The sequence below is a fragment of the Cydia fagiglandana genome, chromosome 8 (assembly GCF_963556715.1).
Source record: "Cydia fagiglandana chromosome 8, ilCydFagi1.1, whole genome shotgun sequence".
Classification (NCBI taxonomy): domain Eukaryota; kingdom Metazoa; phylum Arthropoda; class Insecta; order Lepidoptera; family Tortricidae; genus Cydia; species Cydia fagiglandana.
Genome location: NC_085939.1, coordinates 8,342,299 through 8,369,943, shown reverse-complemented (window position 1 = coordinate 8,369,943; position 27,645 = coordinate 8,342,299). Strand labels below are relative to the sequence as shown.

General features: G+C 37.7%; 3 protein-coding genes and 2 long non-coding RNA genes across 6 annotated transcripts in view; 2 read left to right on the top strand and 3 right to left on the bottom strand.

The window, feature by feature from the left end:
• Window positions 1-27,645, top strand: part of LOC134666626 (uncharacterized) — a 298,176-nt gene that overhangs the window by 188,687 nt on the left and 81,844 nt on the right. The gene's annotated exons all lie outside the window — the stretch shown is intronic.
• Window positions 196-11,257, top strand: LOC134666613 (tenascin-like). 2 transcript variants are annotated; one of them, XM_063523830.1, is made up of 6 exons: window positions 196-300; window positions 1,113-1,241; window positions 2,572-2,700; window positions 2,818-2,946; window positions 3,110-3,238; window positions 10,844-11,257. In XM_063523830.1, exons 1-6 carry the CDS (start codon window positions 213-215, stop codon window positions 11,161-11,163), a joined length of 924 nt encoding a protein of 307 aa, XP_063379900.1. In that variant the 5' UTR covers window positions 196-212; the 3' UTR covers window positions 11,164-11,257. The 2 variants fall into 2 exon arrangements, with proteins under 2 accessions (XP_063379900.1, XP_063379901.1); XM_063523831.1 differs by lacking the exon at window positions 1,113-1,241 and having other exon boundaries at window positions 10,844-11,191.
• On the bottom strand, window positions 881-2,671 carry LOC134666621 (uncharacterized). The gene is made up of 3 exons (XR_010098530.1): window positions 2,554-2,671; window positions 1,095-1,229; window positions 881-981 (listed from the first exon to the last, which is right to left on the bottom strand). It is a non-coding gene; the product is annotated as an uncharacterized LOC134666621 (long non-coding RNA).
• On the bottom strand, window positions 12,916-15,789 carry LOC134667022 (lipase member H-B-like). Its single transcript, XM_063524329.1, has 3 exons — window positions 15,567-15,789; window positions 14,961-15,306; window positions 12,916-13,569 (listed from the first exon to the last, which is right to left on the bottom strand). Exons 1-3 carry the CDS (start codon window positions 15,751-15,753, stop codon window positions 13,518-13,520), a joined length of 585 nt encoding a protein of 194 aa, XP_063380399.1. The 5' UTR covers window positions 15,754-15,789; the 3' UTR covers window positions 12,916-13,517.
• On the bottom strand, window positions 24,429-27,441 carry LOC134666874 (lipase member H-B-like). The gene is made up of 4 exons (XM_063524181.1): window positions 27,180-27,441; window positions 26,536-26,784; window positions 25,930-26,275; window positions 24,429-24,539 (listed from the first exon to the last, which is right to left on the bottom strand). Exons 1-4 carry the CDS (start codon window positions 27,439-27,441, stop codon window positions 24,488-24,490), a joined length of 909 nt encoding a protein of 302 aa, XP_063380251.1. The 3' UTR covers window positions 24,429-24,487.

Here is a 27,645-nt window from a genome sequence, read left to right as displayed (position 1 = left end):
AGTGACTAATAACCCTTGTGCAGCGGTTAATTCCCGACTCCTGTTTAAAACCACATAGCAATATCACAAAAAATATAGAAAATAACACTGAACTTATGACATTGAAAACGAATGAGTCACTTCCCGTAGGAGTTAGGTAAAGTCCCTATCGGCGCCTGCCTCTATAAAATCACATAGCAGAATGCTCCCAGCTTTAATAATACATTGTCAAAATGGGAGTTAAGTTGTTTGTGTTCCTCATGTTAATAGTGGTTCTGGGTGTAGTGAAAGCCGCTGTTGTAATAAATGTATTTAAAGAGGGTAAGTTTCAATATATAGACCGAATAAAACAAAATCCCAAGTACTTACAAGTTTAAATTCATTCGCAGTTTGTGTAGCCTATATCACCTTGGCCATAAGAAAATCAATTATGTAATGGTAACATTCCATTTCTAACCGCAGCTGCACTACCGGTACTGAACGCGTCGCTGTCATTGTCAAATTCCATTGTAAAATTAACAGTAACGCAGCTGTCGTTAGAAATGGACTGTCACCTTTATCATTCATCGAAATGAGCTCAGTAGTTTTGACTAATGCAAACTCGGTAGAGTAGAGAGGTGTCAGTAATGAACTTGAATGTGAAAATATTTGTGGCGTCCAAGGCTTTGCTAGTGGTCAATGCATCGTGGGCCAGTGCAAATACAGCCCAACCACAATATACGGGTAAGTATGTTTTAAATTAGATTCTAACAAATACCATAATATCTGGCTCAATATTTTCATCTGTATAAAAATTTAAAACTAATTCTTATGACTAAATTAAACAAATTAATAATAACAAATTTAAATATAATCAATTTTATTCAATTCCAGATAACATAAACAGGGAGGAGACAACCTTGGAGGGTGGTTGCAACAACCGAGCATGCGACCAGCTATGTCGGCGACTCGGCTTCACAGGGGGCGTCTGTGTCGGCGACAGATGCAAGTGCGACAACTTTTCTCCACTATTAGGTAGGATTATTACACAATCATTGTAGGTATACTTAGTTGTTTAATAAAGTAATTTTCTACGAATGATAATCCTAGTTAATTTCTACAAATAGGTATTATACTATCAATGTACGTTTTAGATAACGAATACACCTTGGAGGGCGGTTGCAACAACCGAGCATGCGACCAGCTGTGTCGGCGACTCGGCTTCACAGGAGGCGTCTGTGTCGGCGACAGGTGCAAGTGCGACAACTTTTCTCCACTATTAGGTAGGATTATTACACAATCATTCTAGCTATACTTAGTTGTTTAATAATAGTACATTACTACAGAGGCCGGGACAAAAGGGTTTGCCGGCCGAAGACATATAGACGGCCGAGCGAAGCGAGGCCGGATAGGTCTGAGCGCGGGCAACCCCATTTCCCGCCGAGGTATGTATAGTGCTTTTCTCAAACATGCAATGAAATAAATAAAATAAAAAATCCACGAAACCCAAGTTTTATTTATAGAAAAAACTAAAAGTAAACTACACCCAAAATATAACCAACACGTACCTATATCATTATCACGCGTATGTTTTACACGAGTCGTGTATTTTTACTACCCGTATATTTTCATGTATCTTTGATTTTTTCGCCTTGTATCCGTCTGACTGTCGTTTTCGTCACAAAGGTTTACATAGTCTTTCATGTTGATATCATGTTTCACATACATCGTTGCTTTATGCATGGAGTAAATAAGTATAATTTCCACAGTGTTGATGAATTTGTAGTTACATTCATTTAAAATATGCCACAAAACTGTTTCTAATAAACTGTAAGCCATTTTTCTTAGTTTCTCAAAGAATAAAATTGCCATAAGCAACCATATACATACTTCGTCTTTGACTTAGCGGCAGAGGCAGCAAGTTATTTAAAATCAATTCTGCTTACGCTGCCAATTCCAACACATACGATTACAATTAATATTAATTTCATTATTTCGTCGGAACTCATATTAAAGTCAAAAAATCAACAACGCACCATAAATCCAATAAAACAGAATGAATATTTTTCAACTTTACCTCCATAACAATTTAAAAAAATCATTACGCGTGTTTGAGTAGACCTTTTTACCGCTAACGTTTAGATGAAATATTTTAAAGATTTTTATTTGTGTAGTTAAATTTATAATTTAAAATTATAGAATGTATTATTTATTAAGTTCATGTTGATTTTATACAAATAAAACTGCAAATTATAGCAAACATTGTTTTTTGTTTTTTTTTATAGGCGTAGTGGCAGAGTGTCATTACGAACCATAAAGCAATAACTGCCTCTAGTTTTTTTTTAATGGATGAATGCCACGATGCTGTGTCACAAATATCTGTGAAATGAAAATTAAAAAAGAGGACTTTGCCGGCCTAGGCCTGCAAGATGTGTATGAAATTCCATTAACGACCTTTTGTCCTAGCCGCACCTGAAACGTCATACTTCGCAGCCTATTATAAGGAACATAACATCAATATTTCATTGCATGTTTGAGAAAAGTAATTTTCTACGAATGATAATCCTAGTTAATTTCTACAAATAGGTATTATACTATCAATGTACGTTTTAGATAACGAATACACCTTGGAGGGCGGTTGCAACAACCGAGCATGCGACCAGCTGTGTCGGCGACTCGGCTTCACAGGGGGCGTCTGTGTCGGCGACAGGTGCAAGTGCGACAACTTTTCTCCACTAATAGGTAGGATTATTTCACAATCATTCTGTATACTTAGTTGTTTAGTAAGGTTATTTTCTACGAATGATAATCCTTGTTGATTGCTATAACTAGGTGTTATATTATCAATGTACGTTTCAGATAACGAATACACCTTGGAGGGCGGTTGCAACAACCGAGCATGCGACCAGCTGTGTCGGCGACTCAGCTTCACAGGGGGCGTCTGTGTCGGCGACAGGTGCAAGTGCGACAACTTTTCTCCACTAATAGGTAGGATTATTTCACAAGACAATCATTTTGTGTAACACTAATAGGTAGGATTATTTCACAATCATTTTGTATGTACTTCGTTGTTTAATAAAGTTATTTTCTAAAAATGTTAATCCAAGTTAATTGGTATAACTAGGTGTTATATTATCAATGTACGTTTCAGATAACAAATACACCTTGGAGGGCGGTTGCAACAACCGAGCATGCGACCAGCTGTGTCGGCGACTCGGCTTCACAGGGGGCGTCTGTGTCGGCGACAGGTGCAAGTGCGACAACTTTTCTCCACTAATAGGTAGGATTATTCCACAATCATTATTGGTATACTTAGTTGTTTAATAAAGTTATTTTCTACGAATGATAATCCTAGGTATTTGCTATAAATAGGTAGATAAGTATTAAATATATTATCAATGTACGTTTCAGATAACGAAAACACCATGGAGGACAGTTGCATCAACCCAGTATGCGATCAGCTGTGTCGGAGACTCGGCTTCACAGGGGGCGTTTGTGTCGGCGGCAGATGCAACTGCAACCGCTTTTCTCCGCTAATAGGTGGGATAATTTCAAAATAATGAATAATGCTGTATAAGTGTAACAGGCTATATTGGTGTTTTGGGTTTTAAGAGCTATGGACTATCAGTGGTACTCAGGGTTCGTGGGTCTGACGCTCTATTGTCACACTACACGTCTGTGATATTCCTAAAAATCTATTTAATGAGTAAAATTAATTTTAGACAGAGAGAATGGGCGCCAGCACGCTGTAAGGCGTACAGAGAGGTAAAAAATAAGATGAGGAAAAGAAAACTATTGTTTAAGCTCGAGACAATTAAATATAATATCAATGTTTTACACGAAAACAGTAGTACGGTTAGCAGTACAGAAAATAAGCTTATGCTATTATTATACTAAGAACACTATGCTATCGGACTGGTTACGCAGTCTCAGTTAAAGTTTATTATGTCTATACACTAAATATGCACTGAGCACTTGAAGTTTATTAAGAGGCCACTATTGCGTGAAGTTAATTAAAGTCTATTGATTAGTAGCACACCTAAATCACGTGTCTATAGAAAGAAGGCAGCCTAGCTGTGACCAAGTCACGCCAGAGGCGCATAGGTGGCCGCCAAAAGCCGCGGTGACACGTGCTGAAACCGTCAGCCACGTGTCCAAGTGACCGCCTATCTAGCACGCCAACGTCGCGATGCGCAACAGGAGTCACGAGCTCGAGAGAGCCAATAACAAAATAGATCTGACCACACCTGAGTCACGTGTCCGTAGCAGAAGCCGGTGAAGCCGTGGCTACGCACTGCCCCAGAGGCACGCAGGGGAACAGCCAAGAGTCGCGGTGACACGCGGTGATACCGTCAGCCACGTGTCCAGGTGGCTGCCTGCCCGCTTCGCCAACGTCGCGATGAGCAGCGCGAAGCTCCAGCCCAACGTCTACGGCAACGCCCAGCGCCGACACGTGCCCGCAGAAAAGCCCAGGGTAGGGACCGGCATAAAGGCTAAAGGAAAAAAAAAACCACATATTGAAACCCAATATAAAAAAAAAGGATTGATTCTCCACTGAAATTAACTGGACAATTACTAAACTAACACACCGATCTGGCATTTACAGGAAAACCAACAAATTGGCCATGCGGTCATCCGACACACATGGGCAAGGGCGGAAAAAAAGGTTACATTTCCTACAATAAAATCGCAAATGCTTACCCGGATCTCAAGTGAAGCGATTGATGCTACACTGCTGACATTTATAAAAAAATATTTCTTTAGAAATTATCCTCCAGGAATTCAATTTAGGACGCCATATTGCTCTGTTTGCTGTAACAAGGAAATGTAAAATCAGTAAAGACGAACGTTATAAAAAAACCGGGCTATATTTCTATAAAGATTTGCGCTGTGGCTTACCTCGCTACAAAAAGTGAAGATGTATTTCCATATTTTACAGGGATGGCTCCCGTACAAAGCGACCAGAGAATATCTGCACCAACTTCCTCACATGGCTGCGGAAATCTCAGTGACTTGATCTCGTTCGACAATCAATTTCCTCTCCTGTCACTTTTTTCAAACAAAAACCCCGCTCAGAGCCAAGGAATTTTGCCAGGCATTGCAAACAATGTCCCAAACAATATTTGAAAATTATAATATTAAAAGACCAACGATACCGAGTACTAATATTTTTGAGGAACTAAACCTAAATATTTCAACCATTAAAGAAAATATTGAATACTTAATAAGAACCATAATGTTTTCTAGACCGACAGCTCGCGACTAAGGGTTCAAGTGTCTCCTTGTGCGGATAGATGGCGCTGAAAACAATCTCGTTCGGCCTGTTTTATTACAATGTCGCTGTGAGTATGGAACTAAAAAAAAGAAATTCCTTTAGTTACGTTTGAAACGTAACATTACCACCCAACTTAGATAAAAAAATGTTAATGTTAGTGAAACATTTTTTTTTAACATGTAATTAACTATATTGGCTATGCCATGAGGTTTACACAATCCTAACTATCAAGTTAAACTATGTTTATAACTAACATGCAAGAAAACTATCGACTAGTGAGAGATTGGGAGAGTAAATCTCGGCGGTGCAGCGAGCGAAGAATAATTCTAGGCGGGGTGCACGTCCGAGCTTTTGCCTACTCCACAACCACTAAAAGCTAAGAGTAGACTGCAGAAACACCAGAACGTGGTGTACGGACAGGAAGAAAACGACATTTCAACCTTATCGACTCCATGGAGGCGTGCAGCAGAAGAACACGAACTCCCCATGCACGGACCGCAAGCGAGAATCCAATGCATGAAATTAAGTAGACCACGAGTTAGCAGTCATATGCATTCCTAATTAAAAGAAACTACAAAATATTCTAAGTGTCAAAACCAGTGACACATTTTACCCCTCTCTCCCCTATTGTACCAAATGTGCAGAAGCACACCGAAGACTACCGTCCCCTTTCAGAGATACAAAGAGAAGCATCCAGCTTAAACTATTTTATCAAAATATAAAGTTATGTAAGTATAAGTCCTTAAGAATTTGTCTCAACAGAAGTGAAAACAATTTCCCATACACTGTTTATAGAGAGAGAAAAAGTGCACAACAAACAGAACGTACCTACCCAGAAAACTTCAATTTCTAATTAAAGTTTAAAGTTATTATAAAAAATTAGAGTTTTAAAAGAGATGGGCACTAAATTGCCCCAGTCTCCCCTTTTCTAGTGTCACTATGTGTAGGAACACACCATGAAATTATTTCCATAATATAGAACACAAGAACTAACACTTGAACACAGATCCAATTAAGTTTTAAGTGAAACGGAACGCATACAGTTTGACGTATAGGCTTCCCATTCCAAAAGGTCGTAAGCGCCAAAGGAATTGAAAATGGAGGTTATCTGCAAGTGCATAATGAAAAATTTCGCTCCAGATGGGATTGAAATTCCATCCAATGTTCAAGGGAACATGGGATAACACATCACTGCACTGTAATCACCATTTTCACTTCACAAAGCACTGATTCATCACTTTATTAGATGCACTAGACCAACCTTAAATGCAGAACCAGCTGACGCACTAAGCATCCAAAAGACAAAGTCACATCCAAGAAGACTCGTTGACAACGAAACCTCGATGTCAATAAGCTACAGCGAGCAAGCAAGCAAGCCGCAAGCAAGCAAGTCATAAGCCAGCAGTATCTTCATTGCCTGTAACCAGCCATAGAAGAAATCAAAGCGAAATCCAGCATAACAAAAACACTTTATTGGGTTATGGTGAAAATCAAACATAACAAAGACACTTTATTAGGTTATGTGAACTAAAGTCAAATCCAGGATAATCTAAACAGTGGGCTCCATGCCAAACTATTTAAGCATGTAGTGTCATAATAATGTATCTAAATAACTTGCTTTGTTGTTTTATTTCACAACCATGTTCATGGAACATTTAGATAGCAAAGTTATCCAGTGTCAGTGACCCTAACCTAAAAATATTTAAAGTAAATAACATTTACAAGAGAAAGTAGGTATTTGTACCTTGCAGAGAGGCAATAGTACAGCGTTCATTTTAGAACGATAGAAATACCTGTGTAACATTCCTTTGTTGAACATTGCATAAATTAAAAGATAAGTTTCTTAAGATAATACCTATAGTAGTAACATCTATTACTAACATATATCTAACCGTCTGTTGAAAATCTGCATGCTTGCAATAAGAAAATTATGTTTACACTATAAAGTAAAGTAATATAATAATATCTATTAGCTAGGAATAGGTACTGTCAGCATGATCAGCACAGTATGTTCATTTTCAGAACACAGAGATGAGTAACATTTCTCATCATAAACATTACTTCTAAGTAAAAATGAAAAAATTAAGTTTCTTAGACCTAACTATAGTAAGTAAGTATTTTAAGAGTATCAAGAAGAGGTAAGTCAGGCGGTAATAAAAGTTACTTTAAGAACTAAGTTTCCTTAATTAAGAAATATATTTAAGTATCTACAAAATAAGTAGGTACCAGCAGATAGGCTTGGTACAGTGTTCATATGTTAGAACATAGAAAGTATCTTCCCTTTCAGTGAGTAGTAGTAATAAAGTAGAACGCTTTAGCCCTAAATTACCAGGCCTATAAAGCAATAAATAAATAAATATTATAATATTTAAAGCGAGACAGAGCGAACTAACTTTGACCTTTCAGAAGAGATGACCTGTGCGGAGAGAACCAGAGATGACTGCGAGACAACGTTGAGAGGTATGAACCACCAGCAACATCCGCAGACCTGAAATTGACCAGCGACCAACAAGTTTGAGGAAAAAAAGATAGATTAATTTTAGTGCTAGCGCTTGGTGCATTTTTGAGAAAAAATAATGTATTTAAAGTTTTACTTAATAGTGGTCTCTTTTTACATAGAAAAATGAGTGCATCTTTGAGCAACAGTAAGCATACATATGTAAACCTATTTTACATACAGAGTAATATTATTATTAAATCTTGAGATAAATTTTAAGTACAGAGTATTAAATCTTTAGAGAGTTTCTTATACAAAATTTTAGAAAATACAGTTTCTTGTTTTTAGTGAAAAGTAATATTACATATTTTAAGGTAATAGAGATAACATAGTAAAAGGTCAAAAGGTCAAAGTATAAATAATTGTAGGCAAGCAAACAGAGAAAATAGTGGCGTCTTAAAAATAAAAGAAGATGTGCACAGTGCATTACAGAGCTCAAAAAATAGTAAAGAGAGATTTCTTCGGAATCCACAGACTGTGACAACAATATTTAAAAAAATAAAGCGTCGCCCCACGTTGGGCGCCAAATGTAACAGGCTATATTGGTGTTTTGGGTTTTAAGAGCTATGGACTATCAGTGGTACTCAGGGTTCGTGGGTCTGACGCTCTATTGTCACACTACACGTCTGTGATATTCCTAAAAATCTATTTAATGAGTAAAATTAATTTTAGACAGAGAGAATGGGCGCCAGCACGCTGTAAGGCGTACAGAGAGGTAAAAAATAAGATGAGGAAAAGAAAACTATTGTTTAAGCTCGAGACAATTAAATATAATATCAATGTTTTACACGAAAACAGTAGTACGGTTAGCAGTACAGAAAATAAGCTTATGCTATTATTATACTAAGAACACTATGCTATCGGACTGGTTACGCAGTCTCAGTTAAAGTTTATTATGTCTATACACTAAATATGCACTGAGCACTTGAAGTTTATTAAGAGGCCACTATTGCGTGAAGTTAATTAAAGTCTATTGATTAGTAGCACACCTAAATCACGTGTCTATAGAAAGAAGGCAGCCTAGCTGTGACCAAGTCACGCCAGAGGCGCATAGGTGGCCGCCAAAAGCCGCGGTGACACGTGCTGAAACCGTCAGCCACGTGTCCAAGTGACCGCCTATCTAGCACGCCAACGTCGCGATGCGCAACAGGAGTCACGAGCTCGAGAGAGCCAATAACAAAATAGATCTGACCACACCTGAGTCACGTGTCCGTAGCAGAAGCCGGTGAAGCCGTGGCTACGCACTGCCCCAGAGGCACGCAGGGGAACAGCCAAGAGTCGCGGTGACACGCGGTGATACCGTCAGCCACGTGTCCAGGTGGCTGCCTGCCCGCTTCGCCAACGTCGCGATGAGCAGCGCGAAGCTCCAGCCCAACGTCTACGGCAACGCCCAGCGCCGACACGTGCCCGCAGAAAAGCCCAGGGTAGGGACCGGCATAAAGGCTAAAGGAAAAAAAAAACCACATATTGAAACCCAATATAAAAAAAAAGGATTGATTCTCCACTGAAATTAACTGGACAATTACTAAACTAACACACCGATCTGGCATTTACAGGAAAACCAACAAATTGGCCATGCGGTCATCCGACACACATGGGCAAGGGCGGAAAAAAAGGTTACATTTCCTACAATAAAATCGCAAATGCTTACCCGGATCTCAAGTGAAGCGATTGATGCTACACTGCTGACATTTATAAAAAAATATTTCTTTAGAAATTATCCTCCAGGAATTCAATTTAGGACGCCATATTGCTCTGTTTGCTGTAACAAGGAAATGTAAAATCAGTAAAGACGAACGTTATAAAAAAACCGGGCTATATTTCTATAAAGATTTGCGCTGTGGCTTACCTCGCTACAAAAAGTGAAGATGTATTTCCATATTTTACAGGGATGGCTCCCGTACAAAGCGACCAGAGAATATCTGCACCAACTTCCTCACATGGCTGCGGAAATCTCAGTGACTTGATCTCGTTCGACAATCAATTTCCTCTCCTGTCACTTTTTTCAAACAAAAACCCCGCTCAGAGCCAAGGAATTTTGCCAGGCATTGCAAACAATGTCCCAAACAATATTTGAAAATTATAATATTAAAAGACCAACGATACCGAGTACTAATATTTTTGAGGAACTAAACCTAAATATTTCAACCATTAAAGAAAATATTGAATACTTAATAAGAACCATAATGTTTTCTAGACCGACAGCTCGCGACTAAGGGTTCAAGTGTCTCCTTGTGCGGATAGATGGCGCTGAAAACAATCTCGTTCGGCCTGTTTTATTACAATGTCGCTGTGAGTATGGAACTAAAAAAAAGAAATTCCTTTAGTTACGTTTGAAACGTAACATAAGTACTTAGTTGTTTACTGTTAATTCCCAAGAATGATAATCGACTCAAAAAAACTTTTTTTTTGTATTACTTAAGGCTATGCGATTTTTTTGTGATATCAAAAAAAAAGCATAATTTTCTTGCCCGATCTTTATAGACACATTCCATCCTTCTACTTCTTTAAAGTTATTGGTTAAAATGTATTTTCATTTATTTTCAGATAACAAATACACCTGGGAGGGTGGTTGCAACAACCGAGCATGCGACCGGTTGTGTCGGCGACTCGGCTTCACTGGGGGCGTCTGTGTCGGCGACAGGTGCAAGTGCGACAACTTTTCTCCACTAAAAGGTTGGATGATCTTCTTCTTCTTCTTCCTCGCGTTATACCGGCATTTCGCCACGGCTCATGAGAGCCTGGGGTCCGCTTGACAACTAATCCCATGATTTGACGTAGGCACTAGCTTTTACGAAAGCGACTGCCATCTGACCTTCCAACCCAGAGGGTAAACTAGGCCTTATTGGGATTAGTCCGATTTCCTCACAATGTTTTCCTTCACCCAAAAGCGACTGGTAAATATCAAATGATATTTCGTACGTAAGTTCCGAAAAACTCATTGGTACGAGCCGGGGTTTGAACCCGCGACCTCCAGATTGCAAGTCGCACGCTCTCACCGCTAGGCCACCAGTGCTTCAAAAGGTTGGATGATCTTAAAATATTTAATGATGCTACACATTCCACCCTTCTACTTCTTTTAAAGCTATTGGTTCAAATGTAATTATTTTCAGATAATGAATACACCTTGGAGGGCGGGTGCAACAACCGAGCATGCGACCAGCTGTGTCGGCGACTCGGCTTCACAGGGGGCGTCTGTGTCGGCGACAGGTGCAAGTGCGACAACTTTTCTCCCCAAAAGTCAGATAACCTTGAAAAATTTGCTTGCAACGACTCATCATGTAACTCCTTATGTCGGCGAAAAGGCTACCTCTATGGCGTTTGTGTAAACAACAAGTGCGAATGCAGTAAGTTCTCAAAAAAAATTACATACGATGAAATAGAAATCGTCAATGGTGAAAATGAAAATCTTGTAGACTATCAAATTATTTGATTTTTCAAACAGTTATTTTGTGAAAATGCTTTCTCGCTGCATAATGAATTACCTATTTCGGTTTTGCATTATATTTCGCTTATCTTTCTACATTATGCCCTTGAAATTTTTGGTAAAAATAAAATACTGGATAACCATAATATTGTTTAATAGAATTATGAAGGTCCTGAAGTAGGTAGTTATAATATTGTATGCAATAAATATTACTACCCGAATTCGACGAATTTACCCTTGTGATCATTATCAGACTATCAGATATAGGGGAGTCACCGCTGTTTATGAATTATCTCTGATAATGACTAATGGCAGTGTGATATTCATAGGTACAATCGCCTCCGCTCGAGGTGTTTCAGTTATGAAAAATTTTCCTTAATCCTTACTGCCTGCTGCCTGCACAGCGTTCAAACGAGTATCGCCCTAAGGTGAAATACCGCGAGCGCAGGCGATTGTACTTGCTACTTATTTAATCTAATGATACCAAAATGTAATTTAATGATACCAATGATGGTTGAAACTTAACTTTATTTGATATTATGGTGTTGATCAAAAGTATTAAAAAAAAAGTGTACTTAACGCGTAAATATAGCCATAGCTCAGTTAACCAGCTCCTCATGTAACTAGTTTTATAATTGTGTGAAGAATCCTTACTTTGTTTTCCCTTGCAACTCGTCGAGTTTCCCAACACAAACACAATGTTACGAGCTTAGAGCAACATCTCGAGGGAATTGATACCGCCAGCTTTCGTAAAGTATTTGTGTGCATGGAAAGGCTTTTAGATTAAAAAAAGATATTGATGTGATGTTCACAGATTTATTAACAATTATAATCATTTATTTGACTTTCACTAAATTAATACACACCCGCACATGGTAACCATGGACGATGAGAGCAAACACAGAGATAATAAAAATAGGTTACAAAAATGCGTGGTGGCGTATGCGTACCGCGGACAATGCAATTAATTTTAGTTTTTATGTTAGCAATGCTGGCAACAAGGGGCCAAATTCGACATGTAGAACTGTCAGATTTCGCATTCACGTCAAATCAATAGTTGATTTTATTGCATACTGAGTGTTGATTCCATCATCGGTGGATAATATCATTTGGTACAACCAAAACTCAACTCTAAACTAAGGGTAGTTCGGTTTGGTTTGCTTGTCACCCTAACTGTGGATTGTTAATGTCAAATTTTGACATTGTACGTATTCGAGAACTTATGATTTTTCCCACATCAACGGGAGATCAACACGATACGTCAAACGTCGCTTGTCGAATAGGGGTCAAGGGGTTCCAATGTCATTTTCGGTTTTCATGCACGGTTATATTTAAGGTAAACGATGCAGGTAATATCATATCGATATCAATCAATGAAAAATTTTAGCATTCGAATGCCACGAATGCGTCACAATCACAACAAAGATAACTGTCAATATGACTTGTCGAATGTAGTTGCGTAGGTAGAGGTATTTGTATAATCTCATCGCGTAATCACCTTAATGGTAACATTCCATTTCTGACTGCAGCTGCACTACTAGTACTGAACGCGTCGCTGTTATTGTCAATTTCCATAGTAAAATGAACAGTAGTGCAGCTGTCGTTGGAAATGGAATGTTACCATAAGGTGACATGCGGATGTCAACTGCAGCGCTGCGTAACTGTTGTGACGTACATGCTGCCGCTGTATGTGTCAATTTGTTTGATAAAATGAGCGAGGGATTGGACGTTTACATTGCGGCAGTAATGAGGCTACGATGGTCATCTGTCCGCAGTAAACGTCGACTGTCACAGAAATTGACAGTCACGCGTATTCGGGAAACGAGATAATCACAAGATCTAGAGACGGTATAGAGATCAACTAGATTTACATTAGATATCAACTAGATGTGACTTGGATATCTAAGTCATAACTTGTCGAAATCGTTCAAGAGGACCTCCAGAATCGCGGAAACGTCAAATTTGACATATCTATCTTACAAATATCTTTAAATTATCCATATCGTAACTTGTTGAGGTCTAGTAGAGATCTAATTCATTTTCCGAATCGAGCCGAGTGAGAGCGGCCGCGTGAATGGAGGGATGATTTCCAAGATAAAGACTATCCTATATCCTTCTCCAAGACTCAACTTATCTTCGTCTCTATCGATTCATAATATATATATCGGTTCAGTGGTTTGGAGAAAAGGTAACAGGCAGACATCGTTACTTCCGCATTTAGGATTTACTCTGAAGACTTCTAATATGCACTTGACAAATATTTTGATTTATCTTCATCTTAACCATAAATGAAAGACAACATTGGGCACTTAACATTTATTATAACAATTTGGAACAATGTTAATAAATCTCGAAACTTCTCAGGGGTTGTACGGGTACGCTCTGCCCGTATTGACCCGGTAAATTCCAGTTCTGCGAAAGAAAGACAATAAATTACAATTTAAACAATTTAAAGGAATCCTACTACGCAACTGCGTTTTGTTACCACATTGCGTTTGAATAAAAACGTAAGTTCAAAATAATACCATGTCATATCTACCTGGATGTATCTAAACATCATTTGAGCTATATTTCCTAATTTTTATCATGTTTATGTTTGGGACCAATGCCGAAATCGCAAAAACAAATTTATATGTTCATTAAAAATATAACCCAAAGATACTTATACTCGTAAACACAAAAGCAGTTTAAGGTTTTAAAATGACACTTGATCTACTTATAAAGGGGCCCACTGATTAATAGTCCGCCGGACGGTATCGGCATGTCAGTTAGAACAAAATTTTGACAGTTCCGAACAACTGACAAGCCGATACCGTCCGGCGGACTGTTAATCCGTGGGCCCCTTAAGAGTCGTAAATTAAATTGTGCACAAGTGCGAAATATATACCTACATAATTATGCTATCTATAATTTTTCTCATAGCGCATATATTTAGTAATTAGACTGATAGAAATTAATTACAAAGAAATACCTTTAATCAACGAAGTTTGTTTTTATCTCCGTTAAAACCTACGTCACATCCCATTATAAGAGACTTCTCCAATGACCTAGAAACGTCTAGCCGTAAAAGCCAAGCGTATGCAGAACATCAAACATCAAACATCAACATTTATTCAGCAAATAGGCCACAAGGGCACTTTTACAAGTCAACATTGAATTTACATAAAAGCAAAAATAATAACATCAACAATTTTATAAAATAAAACTAACAATTCAATCTAACGTATTACAATTACTAAAAGATGTATATGGTCTCTTAATGTCGAATTACATACAAAATACAGGTAAAAAAACACACAAAAAAAATCTATAATATTTAGAGGTGTAAATGTCTCTAGGTGTCAGAACTATAAGATTATAACTATATAGTTTATCAAGTTATCCTTAGAGATGTATAGGGTCTCCAAGAGTCAATATCCTGTATAATTAATACATTCATTAAGAGAAAAGAAACATACGAGAACAGAATGAGGCGTCTTACTGTAATTAATTAATAAAAATTAAGTTACTAAGTATAATAGCTCGTGTTAGCTTAAACAGACCAGTCTCCACAAACAGCACCCGAAATATGCTATATAACACCAATTACGGATTCTAAATATAACGGTGAAATAAATTATAAAATAATTAAGAAAACGGGTAGTAAGTATTTTTATAGACACACGTTTCCGTATCTTTTGTTTCAGTCTTTTTAGTGCTAAAGTTAAATATTGAAAGATTTTAGATTTCAAATTATTATTCGTTGACTGCTTCCAGATTTGAATTCAATACCTATTGATAAAATAATTTTATGAATGGCTTACCCCAGTTTAAATAAATCATTGGTACCCAAGGAAACAGCGGGAGCACCGACACATCGATTTCTGGTCATGTCCGTAAGAGAATCACATCGAAGGCCCACCAAATGGCCACCCATGTCCAGTGTCGCCCCAAACAGCTGCCAGGCCCGGTCGTGGTTGCACTGGTTGTTCGAACAGCCTGGTTGACTTGTGCCAGTGTTAGCGAATATATCCACTGTACCAATTGTCTCGCTAATGCCAAAAGCCCTCGAGCCTGTGTAATCGGTGTGGATGACCTCGACGTAATTAGCGTCGGTGGCTCGTAAACGACGGGAAAAGGAATCCCAATTTTCCCCGGCGGGAGATAAACCTGTGTAAAAAGACATTTAAAATAGATTAACATGAATTTTGATTAAAGGTAACACTTGGATTGTAACACTTGTAACTATTGCAGCAGTGTCGCGTTCCTCGCTAGTGTGTGTTATTCCAGAGGACACGTGTAGAACCCTGCGCGTAGCATTTACATTTTTCATCCCACAGCGCGATTGTTTTAAACTGTTAATTTAGTAGTTCAGTTTTCTGTGTCTAATTAATATTGATTAAATATATCCGTATTTAATCAATTCTTACCAGTTATTCTCTGAACTCGAGCACGCGAATCTCTGCTAACAAGTCCAGCAATGTGTGCTCCAATATCAAAGCCCACAATATGAACCAGGCTACGATCAATCTTGTTGGCAGCCTCCAGTTGGATTATCAAAGCGATGATATCGTCAGCAACAAATGGTACTGCGTTCATTGCTGTTGCATAATCCATAGAAGCAACTAAAGCATAGTCCACTAAAATCACTGTCAGCTCGCGGTAGCTTGATATAAACGCTGAAAGAAAATAAGACACGGTTAATGTAGGTAGTTTAATTAATATTATAGGCGTTTGCTTCTCAGTTAAGTCGAAAAATCTATAAATTACAAATAGGTAGTGTCAGGTTTTCGATTTAAGCCATAAGATGTCAGACCCTACAATGCACAAGAGAGTGTGTGAGCTGTAGGGGGCAGCACCTGCTTAATGTTTTGAAGTGCTAATTTGCCGTTTGTCCAGGTCACAAGGAGACAGACGTTTGAACTAATCATAGGTACTACAACATACATCTTCATATTGTCAAAGAAAAAATACCTATACCTGATCCCTGTGGAACACGTACCCGTAGTTGGAAATATGGATTAGCCGTATTGCATTATATTAAAAAAAAATTGTAATTCTTACATGCTCGTAGGGATTGGCCAAACTCGCTGAACGCTGAACTGTCCCGTCCGTGAATGACTATAGCGACGTTCTGTGATCCGTCGAGGAAATCCAGTTCATTGACGGCAGATTCTGTGTTAGCTAAATTAAGGTATTCGGTGCCATTGACGACGAGATCCCTGTCAATGAATGTCAATTGAATTTATTCCATAGTTACATAGGAAAATGCCGTAAGATATTTTAAGTTAAATTATCTATAATCTACTAAAGTAACACTATTTAATTTATGGTCTTTATTAGCAGTTTTTCTGCGAAAGATTCTGGGGGATTATAATCTACTAAAGTAACACTGTTTAATTTATGGTCTTTATTAGCAGTTTTTCTGCGAAAGATTCTGGGGCCGACAAAAGCGGAAGACGGGAGATGAGAGTCAGGAAGAACTTAAAGATAGACCTGGTGGCCGTACCCAATATTATTGGAGAGACACTTAGAGAGAATGGGAGGGAATCGTGCCGTGAAGACAGCGTACTTGGGACAACCAAATCGGAGACGCCCAATTAGACGTCCTGGGTACCGCTGGTAGCTACTACGTCTAGCTTACCATGAGGATACGTAGTATTTGTTGAGAGTTCCTAAGAAACGTGATTCAATTCTTTGGTCCTGGCGTAGTGTCTCACTTTGACATCCTGATACTGAAATCATTAATTTTATTCAGCAAATATCAGACGCTTTAAAGGGGCCCACTGATTAACAGTCCGCCGGTTGGTATCTGCCTGTCACTTGTTTGGAACTGTCAATTTTTTGTTCTAACTGACAGGCCGATTCCGTCCGGCGGACGGTTAATCAGTGGGCCCCTTAAGGAACCCAGACAAAAAACTAATATTTCGTTTCTGTAAAGTGGTTGAGCTCAGTAAACAATATTGAACAAAAATCTCAAAAAGTTTTAAGTCATAATGTATTTTTTGTCCGCATTTTCGTTAGTTATAATTTATTTGGTTCAGAAACGAAAATCCTGAAAAGTTTTCGGTTTCAGAGTTATGACTAATGATATTATGACAAACAATACATTATGACTTAAAACTTTATGTGAAACAAAGGGACCCCATTTTTATGAACATCGGTGGCTTGTTAAAAAAGACATATAAATTCCATTTTTTTTAACTTACGAGATATAGCGAGTAGGATAAATACACACATGTCACTCAACATTTTGAACAAGATATAAACAATGTTGTTGTGATTACTTACTCAGTACTTTTATACAAAAGAAAGAAAAGATAATCTATGATAATCCGTTAATCGGTTGTTTCAATGAAATTTTCATTGATAAAATTTGATTATTTCAAACAAAATAATGGGAAGCGGTCAACATCAATCGCAATCATCATCTTTAGTACCTAGTACCTATAATTTTCATATCCAAGCAATGTTGAAATTAAGTACTTTTCTTTTTTAGCAAGTTGTATGAAGTTTTAAGTCAAGTGGATTTTGATGTTGGTTGCTGAAATTACTTTTCTTGTATTCTCACAATAGGTACCTATGCCCTTATACAAAGATTCAAGTTCCGCATTCCGCACTCACAAAATATCTGATCTCCATACAATACAATACAATACAAATACTCTTTATTGCACACCTCAATAAAAGAAGACAATACAAAAGAAAACAGAAATACAGGCAGAGGCTCCATACAAACTTTCAACCCCTTTCTCACCACCTTGGGGGATAATTTTCAAAAATGCTTGAATTAGCTTTCATGTTTTTTAATTTATTACCTTTTTTTCCAAAAAGTTAAAGTTCCTAGCTTAAAATTAAATTTACACCCCAAGACGAACTTTCATCCCCTTTTTAGCCCACTTAGGGATTGAATTTCCAAAAACGTTGCAATTACTTTTTATTGTAATCGGTTATTATGTCTTTCTAAGAAGTTTCAAAGCATTTGTAATGGATTCAAACTTTGAACCCCATTTTAACCCTGTTAGGGGATGAATTTTACAAATCACTGAAATCACTTTTATTGTCTTCTAATAATATCCCCAAACACAAAGATTGAAATCCCGCGCTTGAAAAAATGCATGATATCCATACAAACTTTCAACCCCTTTTTCACCACCTTAGGGGATGAATTTTCAAAAACGCTGAAATAAGATTTCTTGTATTTTAATTTGATACTTTTTTACAAAGTTTCAAGTTCCTAGCTTAAAATAAAATTTGCACCCGAAGACGAACTTTCATCCCCTTTTTAACCCCCTTAGGGGTTGAATTTCCAAAAACGTTGCAATTACTTTTTTTTGTAATCGGCTATTATGCCTTTCTACGAAGTTTCAAAGCATTTGTAATGGATTAAAACTTTCAACCCCTTTTTAACCCTGTTAGGGGATGAATTTTACAAAACGCTGAAATTACTTTTCCTGTCTTCTAATTATATCCCTAAATACAAAGATTCAAGCCCACGACTTAAAAATTTTTTTGATATCCATAGAAACTTTCAACACCTTTTTCAGCACCTTAGGGGATGAATTTTCAAAAACGCTGAAATAAGTTTTCTTGTATTTTAATAATATATATTTTTACGAAGTTTCAAATTCCTAGCTTAAAAGAAAACTTTAACCCCATACAAACTTTCATCCCCTTTTTAACCCACTTAGGGGTTGAATTTCTCAAAATCGCTTCTTACCTCTTGTATACTTTATAAATGCAATCTGGTGTGCAAATTTCAACTTTCTGGCTTTTGTAGTTTCGGCTCTGCGTTGATGAATCAGTCAGTCAGTCAGTCAGTCAGGACTTAATGGTCATCTGATTTGATACTATAATGACCGTAACCTGCTAAGAATCTGACCTACTCAGAAATTGAATAGAAAAAAAAGTGACTTAAACTTCATATGTTTTTTTCCGAAACCGTCTCATTCAGAAACCGAACTATAGGTAATCTGAAGTAACCAGAATCTAAATTATAGAGATTTTGTCCAAAATCTCAACTGCCGGCCTAGCCAAGGTTACAATCGCTATCGCTTCGACAACGAAAACCATTATGTCTCTCTATTACACTTCCATATTAGTGCGACAGTGACAGTTGCGTTTCGATCGCTACGGAGCGTAAGCGATCGGCATCTTGGCTACGCGGCCTGGTTTCTGTCGAAACTGACACCTACCGCCCAAATCGTTATAATATTGTATGCAATAAATATTCATCATCATCATCATCATCTCAGCCATAAGACGTCCACTGCTGAACATAGGCCTCCCCCTTTTTTGGGGGGTGGGCAATAAATATTATGCGACGTGAAAGTAAGCCCAGTGACCAAAGTTTTGTAACATATATCGTTTAAATGTGCGAGTCGGTCTCGCGTTCCAAGGGTTCCGTACATTAAGTCCAACTCACGTTAAGTCCTACCATATTTTTTTAATCACCCGGATACGTCGAATTTACCCTTGTGATCATTATCAGACTATCAGATATAGGGGAGTCACCGCTGTTTATGAATTATCTCTGATAATGACTAATGGCAGTGTGATATTTCTTCTTTTTCTCTCTCTTTTTGTACGCATGTGTGTGCGCGTAGGTGCTAGCATTAGTTTAAAATTTAATACTTTGTAACTACCTGTGAGTTCCTGTAATTGGCTTCCTGTTTTAATCTTGTTGTCTATTGTAAGTTTTAAAGCTGTTGGTTCTCCTAACATAAATAAATAAATATTCATAGGTACAATCGCCTCCGCTCGAGGTGTTTCAGTTATGAAAAATTTGCCTTAATCCTTACTGCCTGCTGCCTGCACAGCGTTCAAACGAGTATCGCCAAGGTGGAATACCACGAGCGCAGGGGATTGTACTTGCTACTTATTTAATCTAATGATACCAAAATGTAATTTAATGTTTTATATTTACTGTATGTGTAACTTTATTATTTATGTGTAGTGTTGTAAATATTTGGTATTAATATTACATGCTATCTATGTATACAGGGTGATTCATGAGACGTGAGCAGGACTAATCGTGCATACTCAGTAACTGATAATTGATCGATCACCGTCGTATTTAGGTGAAACAACCACTTTTTCCTATTTTTCAACTTTTTGGTGAGGGCAAATTTAATTCTCTACAATCATGGTCACCCTACAAGACCTAATTAATAAACATAAAACCTTTTTTACGAAGAAAATAAAATGTCAAACCTGAGTGAGATACGAGTTTTCAAAAGTAACCAGACCGTGATGACAGTAATGACATTCAATTTGACACAGAATATCGGTAGTTTAGTATTCTAATGTTAGGGTGACCATCCATGTCGTAAATAAATTAATAACTTTTTTTTTCAACACGACTAGAAAATTAACGTTAACGCCACTAATACTGATAGGAAACAGTTGCTTATAATTTACGATATGCGCAGTGTTAGTCCTGCTCACGTCTCCTGAATCACCCTGTATAAGTAAATATTATATTATTACTCTCTTTATTTATTTTTCGTCTTAGGATAGGTTATTTATAATATGAATATAAAAGTAAAATATAAAAACACTTACAAAACAATAAAAAATACATATAAACACATTATAACACAGTCTGTAGTATTTTCATGGATATGACCCAGGCCTTTGACTTTGTCGACCATAGCCTCCTTCTGAGGAAATTACATAACTATGGAATAAGAGGCAATATTCTTCAATTGTTACAATCTTATTTGACCAATAGAAATCAATATGTAGAAATAACTAGGTTGGATCCAAAAACAAGAAAAGAGACTGTATTCCTTTCGGAGAGCCGTATTATTAAATATGGAGTACCACAAGGGTCTGTGCTCGGCCCTTTGTTATTTATTATATATATCAACGATCTACCGAGAATAGTAGATAATCCAATGACTCTGTTTGCCGATGACAGTACAGTAATAATAGAATGCAAAGACAGAATGACATATGAAGCCGACATCAATTTAGCAGTAAGTAATATTATCGACTGGTTAAAAAGTAACAATCTTAAAGTAAACCTGACTAAAACAAAGGTAATACATTTTAGTCAACGTAAAGCCAATATACAAGACATTAGTATTTCATATGAAGGTTGTAAATTAGATGAAGCAGAAACTGTAAATTTCTTGGGCGTGCATATTGACAAATGTCTAAACTGGAAAAATCACGTTGAAGCCACTTGCTCAAAACTAGCAAAATCAGCATATGCACTTAGCCAGTTGAGACATATAGTAAATATAGAAATAGTATTATCAGCTTATCATGCGTTGGTAGCGTCAGTTTTGAGATATGGGGTAATCTTTTGGGGTAATAGTACCGACCGAGAACACGTTTTAAAATCTCAAAAAAGATGTATTAGAGCAATGTTTGGTCTGAAACCACTAGACAGTAGTAGGCCATACTTTACAAAATATAAAATATTGACATTTCCTTCTATTTACATATATGAAGTAGCTTTATTTGTTAGGAATAACCCTGACCTATTTCAGAGGCAAAATTCAGTGTGTGCCTCACTAAGAGCACGGGATAATAATAGAATTCATAATCAAATTGCTAATACTGCCCTGCTGAGAAAAAGTATACTTGGTATAGCACCTAAAATCTTTAATAAGATACCCATGGAAATAAGGAACAGTAATATTAATTTGTTTAAGCGTCATTTAACGAAATTATTATTGGAAAAATGTTATTATAATGTTAATGATTTTATTAATGATGTTAGTTTTTAAGTCAATGTAGTAGTAGTAATTATTGTTATATTTGTATTTTATTTTTAAGGAATGTCCACAGGTTAGACTGTGATATTAATTATTGTACATATATTATAGATAGGTATACTATATTTTGTACGCCGCGAGGCAAAGCATGAAGGACAACTTTGTACAGTAACATCTCTATTTTACTTTACTCATGTTTGACAAATAAATTATCTTTATCTTTATCTTTATCTTTATCTTTATAAAAAAACCTAACCTAGGGTGCCGCCGGCAGCGGGGCAGGGCCCAAGCTGCCGGTGGTCAGGGCTGCAGAGTGAGGAACCGACGTACTATACGCGCCGTGTCCAAAATTACCGCCTTCTGCATCTGACCCTTGATCCAACCACCCAGCGAGAGTCTCTCTAGATGTTGGTCGAGACTCTTCGCTATGAGACCGTTCGCTGACACGACTATCGGAACAATCGTCGTCGAGTCAACATCCCACATGGCGGTAATCTCATGAGCTAAGTCTAGGTACTTGCTGGACTTGTCCTTCTCGGCCTTCACGAGATTCTCATCATGGGGGATGGTGACGTCGGCGAGCACGGCCCGGCGCTGCGATCGGTCTATCAGCACGATTTCAGGCTTATTGGCAACAATTAGTCCTGTCAGTGATGATAGATCGATCCCAATAGAGCGTGGCACGACCATTTTCGAGAACTGGTGCAGGTGAGTACTTGTAGTACGGCACTTTACGGTCCACAAGGCCGTATAGGAGGGCAAGCTGCTGGTGAATAATTCTGGCTACGAGATTATGTCTGTGCAAGTACTCGCCGTTAGCAAGATGAGAACAACCGGAGATAATATGCCTGAGTGACTCTCCGGGACGGCGGCATGCCCGACAAATGTCGACCGTACCGTCCTTCAGGATATATCTCCGGTAGTTATTCGTCATGATAACTTCGTCCGCAATTGCACAGGCAAAACCCTCGGTTTCTCCGAAGAGGTCCCCGAATCGTAGCCAGTTCATATTATTTATTATTATTATATACGTGCACTTAATAATAGAGGTATAGTGGTTACACCACACAATGATGGTTGAAACTTAACTTTATTTGATATTATAGTGCTGAACAAAAGTATTAAAACAAGTGTAACGCGTAAATGTAGTCATAGCTTAGTTAACCAGCTCTTCATGTAACTAGTTTTATAATTGTGTGAAGAATCCTTATTTTGTTTTCCCTTGCAACTCGTCGAGTTTCCCAACACAAACACAATGTTACGAGCTTGGAGCAACATCTCGAGGGAATTGATACCGCCAGCTTTTGTAAAGTATTTGTGTACATGGGAGGGCTTTTAGACTTAAAAAAAGATAATGATGTGATGTTCACAGAATTCTTAACAATTATAATCTTTTATTTGACTTTCACTAATTTAATACACACCCGCACATGGTAACCATGGACGATGTGAGCAAACACACAGAAAATAAAAATAGGTTGCAAAAATGCGTGGTTTTTGTATGCGTGCCACGTACAATGCAATTAATTTTAGTTTTTATGTTAGCAATGCTGGCAACAAGGGGTTCCAATGTCATTTTCGGTTTTCATGCACGGTTATCGATGCAGGTAATATCATATCGATATCAATCAATGAAAAATTTTAGCGTTCGAATGCCACGAATGCGTCACAATCACAACAAAGATAACTGTCAATATGACTTGTCGAATGTAGTTGTGTAGGTAGAGGTATTTGTAGAATCTCATCGCGTAATCACCTTAATGGTAACATTCCATTTCTGACCGCAGCTGCACTACTAGTACTGAACGCGTCGCTGTTATTGTCAATTTCCATAGTAAAATGAACAGTAGTGCAGCTGTCGTTGGAAATGGAATGTTACCATAAGGTGACATGCGGATGTCAACTGCAGCGCTGCGTAACTGTTGTGACGTACATGCTGCCGCTGTATGTGTCAATTTGTTTGATAAAATGAGCGAGGGATTGGACGTTTACATTGCGGCAGTAATGAGGCTACGATCGTCATCTGTCCGCAGTAAACGTTGACTGTCACGGAAATTGACAGTCACGCGTATTCGGGAAATGAGATAATTACAAGATCTAGATACGATATAGAGATCAACTAGATTTACATTAGATATCAACTAGATGTGACTTGGATATCTAAGTCATAACTTGTTGAAATCGTTCAAGAGGACCTCCAGAATCGCGGAAACGTCAAATTTGACATATCTATCTTACAAATATCTTTAAATTATCCATATCGTAACTTGTTGAGGTCTAGTAGAAATCTAATTCATTTTCCGAATCGAGCCGAGTGAGAGCGGCCGCGTGAATGGAGGGATGATTTCCAAGATAAAGACTATCCTATATCCTTCTCCAGGACTCAACTTATCTTCGTCTCTATCGATTCATAAATATAAATATATCGGTTCAGTGGTTTGGAGAAAAGGTAACAGGCAGAAATCGTTACTTCCGCATTTATATGGATTTACTCTGAAGACTTCTAATATGCACTTGACAAATATTTTGATTTATCTTCATCTTAACCATAAATGAAAGACAACATTGGGCACTTAACATTTATTATAACAATTTGGAACAATGTTAATAAATCTCGAAACTTCTCAGGAGTTGTACGGGTACGCTCTGCCCGTATTGACCCGGTAAATTCCAGTTCTGCGAAAGAAAGACAATAAATTACAATTTAAACAATTTAAAGGAATCCTACTACGCAACTGCGTTTTGTTACCACATTGCGTTTGAATAAAAACGTAAGTTCAGAATAATACCATGTCATTTCTACCTGGATGTATCTAAACATCATTTGAGCTAAATTTCCTAATTTTTATCATGTTTATGTTTGGGACCAATGCCGAAATCGCAAAAACAAATTTATATGTTCATTAAAAATATAACCCAAAGATACTTATATACTCGTAAACACAAAAGCAGTTTAAGGTTTTAAAATGACACTTGATCTACATATAAAGGGGCCCACTGATTAACAGTCCGCCGAACGGTATCGGCCTGTCAGTTAGAACAAAATTTTGACAGTTCCGAACAACTGACAAGCCGATACCGTCCGGCGGACTGTTAATCCGCGGGCCCCTTAAGAGTCGTAAATTAAATTGTGCACAAGTGCGAAATATATACCTACATAATTATGCTATCTATAATTTTTCTCATAGCGCATATATTTAGTAATTAGACTGATAGAAATGAATTACGAAGAAATACCTTTAATCAACGAAGTTTGTTTTTATCTCCGTTAAAACCTACGTCACATCCCATTATAAGAGACTTCTCCAATGACCTAGAAACGTCTAGCCGTAAAAGCCAAGCGTATGCAGAACATCAAACATCAAACATCAACATTTATTCAGCAAATAGGCCACAAGGGCACTTTTACACGTCAACATTGAATTTACATAAAAGCAAAAATAATAACATCAACAATTTTATAAAATAAAACTAACAATTCAATCTAACGTATTACAATTACTAAAAGATGTATATGGTCTCTTAATGTCGAATTACATACAAAATACAGATAAAAAACACACACAAAAAAATCTATAATATTTAGAGGTGTAAATGTCTCTAGGTGTCAGAACTATAAGATTATATATAGTTTATCAAGTTATCCTTAGAGATGTATAGGGTCTCCAAGAGTCAATATCCTGTATAATTAATACATTCATTAAGAGAAAAGAAACATACGAGAACAGAATGAGGCGTCTCACTGTAATTAATTAATAAAAATTAAGTTACTAAGTATAATAGCTCGTGTTAGCTTAAACAGACCAGTCTCCACAAACAGCACCCGAAATATGCTATATAACACCAGTTACGGATTCTAAATATAACGGTGAAATAAATTATAAAATAAGTAAGAAAACGGGTAGTAAGTATTTTTTATAGACACACGTTTCCGTATGATTTGTTTCAGTCTTTTTAGTGCTAAAGTTAAATATTGAAAGATTTTAGATTTCAAATTATTATTCGTTGACTGCTTCCAGATTTGAATTCAATACCTATTGATAAAATAATTTTATGAATGGCTTACCCCAGTTTAAATAAATCATTGGTACCCAAGGAAACAGCGGGAGCACCGACACATCGATTTCTGGTCATGTCCGTAAGAGAATCACATCGAAGACCCACCAAATGGCCACCCATGTCCAGTGTCGCCCCAAACAGCTGCCAGGCCCGGTCGTGGTTGCACTGGTTGTTCGAACAGCCTGGTTGACTTGTGCCAGTGTTAGCGAATATATCCACTGTACCAATTGTCTCGCTAATGCCAAAAGCCCTCGAGCCTGTGTAATCGGTGTGGATGACCTCGACGTAATTAGCGTCGGTGGCTCGTAAACGACGGGAAAAGGAATCCCAATTTTCCCCGGCGGGAGATAAACCTGTGTAAAAAGACATTTAAAATAGATTAACATGAATTTTGATTAAAGGTAACACTTGGATTGTAACACTTGTAACTATTGCAGCAGTGTCGCGTTCCTCGCTAGTGTGCGTTATTCCAGAGGACACGTGTAGAACCCTGCGCGTAGCATTTACATTTTTCATCCCACAGCGCGGTTGTTTGAAACTGTTAATTTAGTAGTTCAGTTTTCTGTGTCTAATTAATATTGATTAAATATATCCGTATTTAATCAATTCTTACCAGTTATTCTCTGAACTCGAGCACGCGAATCTCTGCTAACAAGTCCAGCAATGTGTGCTCCAATATCAAAGCCCACAATATGAACCAGGCTACGATCAATCTTGTTGGCAGCCTCCAGTTGGATTATCAAAGCGATGATATCGTCAGCAACAAATGGTACTGCGTTCATTGCTGTTGCATAATCCATAGAAGCAACTAAAGCATAGTCCACTAAAATCACTGTCAGCTCACGGTAGCTTGATATAAACGCTGAAAATAAGACACGGTTAATGTAGGTAGTTTAATTAATATAACAGGCGTTTGCTTCTCAATTAAGTCGAAAAACCTATTGGCTTGTTGCATAATTATTTTCCCACTTTGAAATAAAACTATTTTTTTTGTAATATTTATTCATTGAAACAATTAATCGACAATAGAATCACCATCATGATCTAGAACATGTAACCATCTGCTAGGCAAACTTTCAATACCCTTAGCCCAGAATGAAAGTGCCTGAGAGGCAAAGAAGTTGGCAAGGTAATTTTTTAGGTCGCCGGAATTTTCGAATTTCTTTTCACGAAGATTCTGTTTCAAAGCCCGAAAAAGATGATAGTCTGAAGGTGCTAGATCAGGGCTATAAGGAGGGTGAGGTATTGTTGTCCAACCGAGCTCGTCTAGAAATTTACAGGACATTTTCGCCGTATGTGGTCTTGCATTATCATGAAGTAATGATACTTCGAGACGTTTTGGCCTTTTTTCTTTAACAGCGTTCGCCAACTTCTGTAGTTGATTCACGTAGGCTTCGGCATTGACAGTCTGATGGTCGTCCAGTAACTCCCAAAACAACATTACTGGCGAATCCCAGAAAACTGACAGGAGAAGTTTCTGGCCATGTGGACTGCATCGGTCAAAGCATGAGGCGTCCATCTTGACAAAACTTTAGGGTAACCCATCGACTGCAGATGGCGATCTATGGTACTGTAGTGATATTTAAGAGTTTTCTCTAAATCACTGATGGTGGAAACCGGATGCAACTCAAGCTCGCGCCGCAATGCTTCTTCGTCAAACGTGAAGGGGCGACCAGTATGAGGAATGTCTTTTAGACTTGTGTCTCCTTCATTAAAGCGCTGG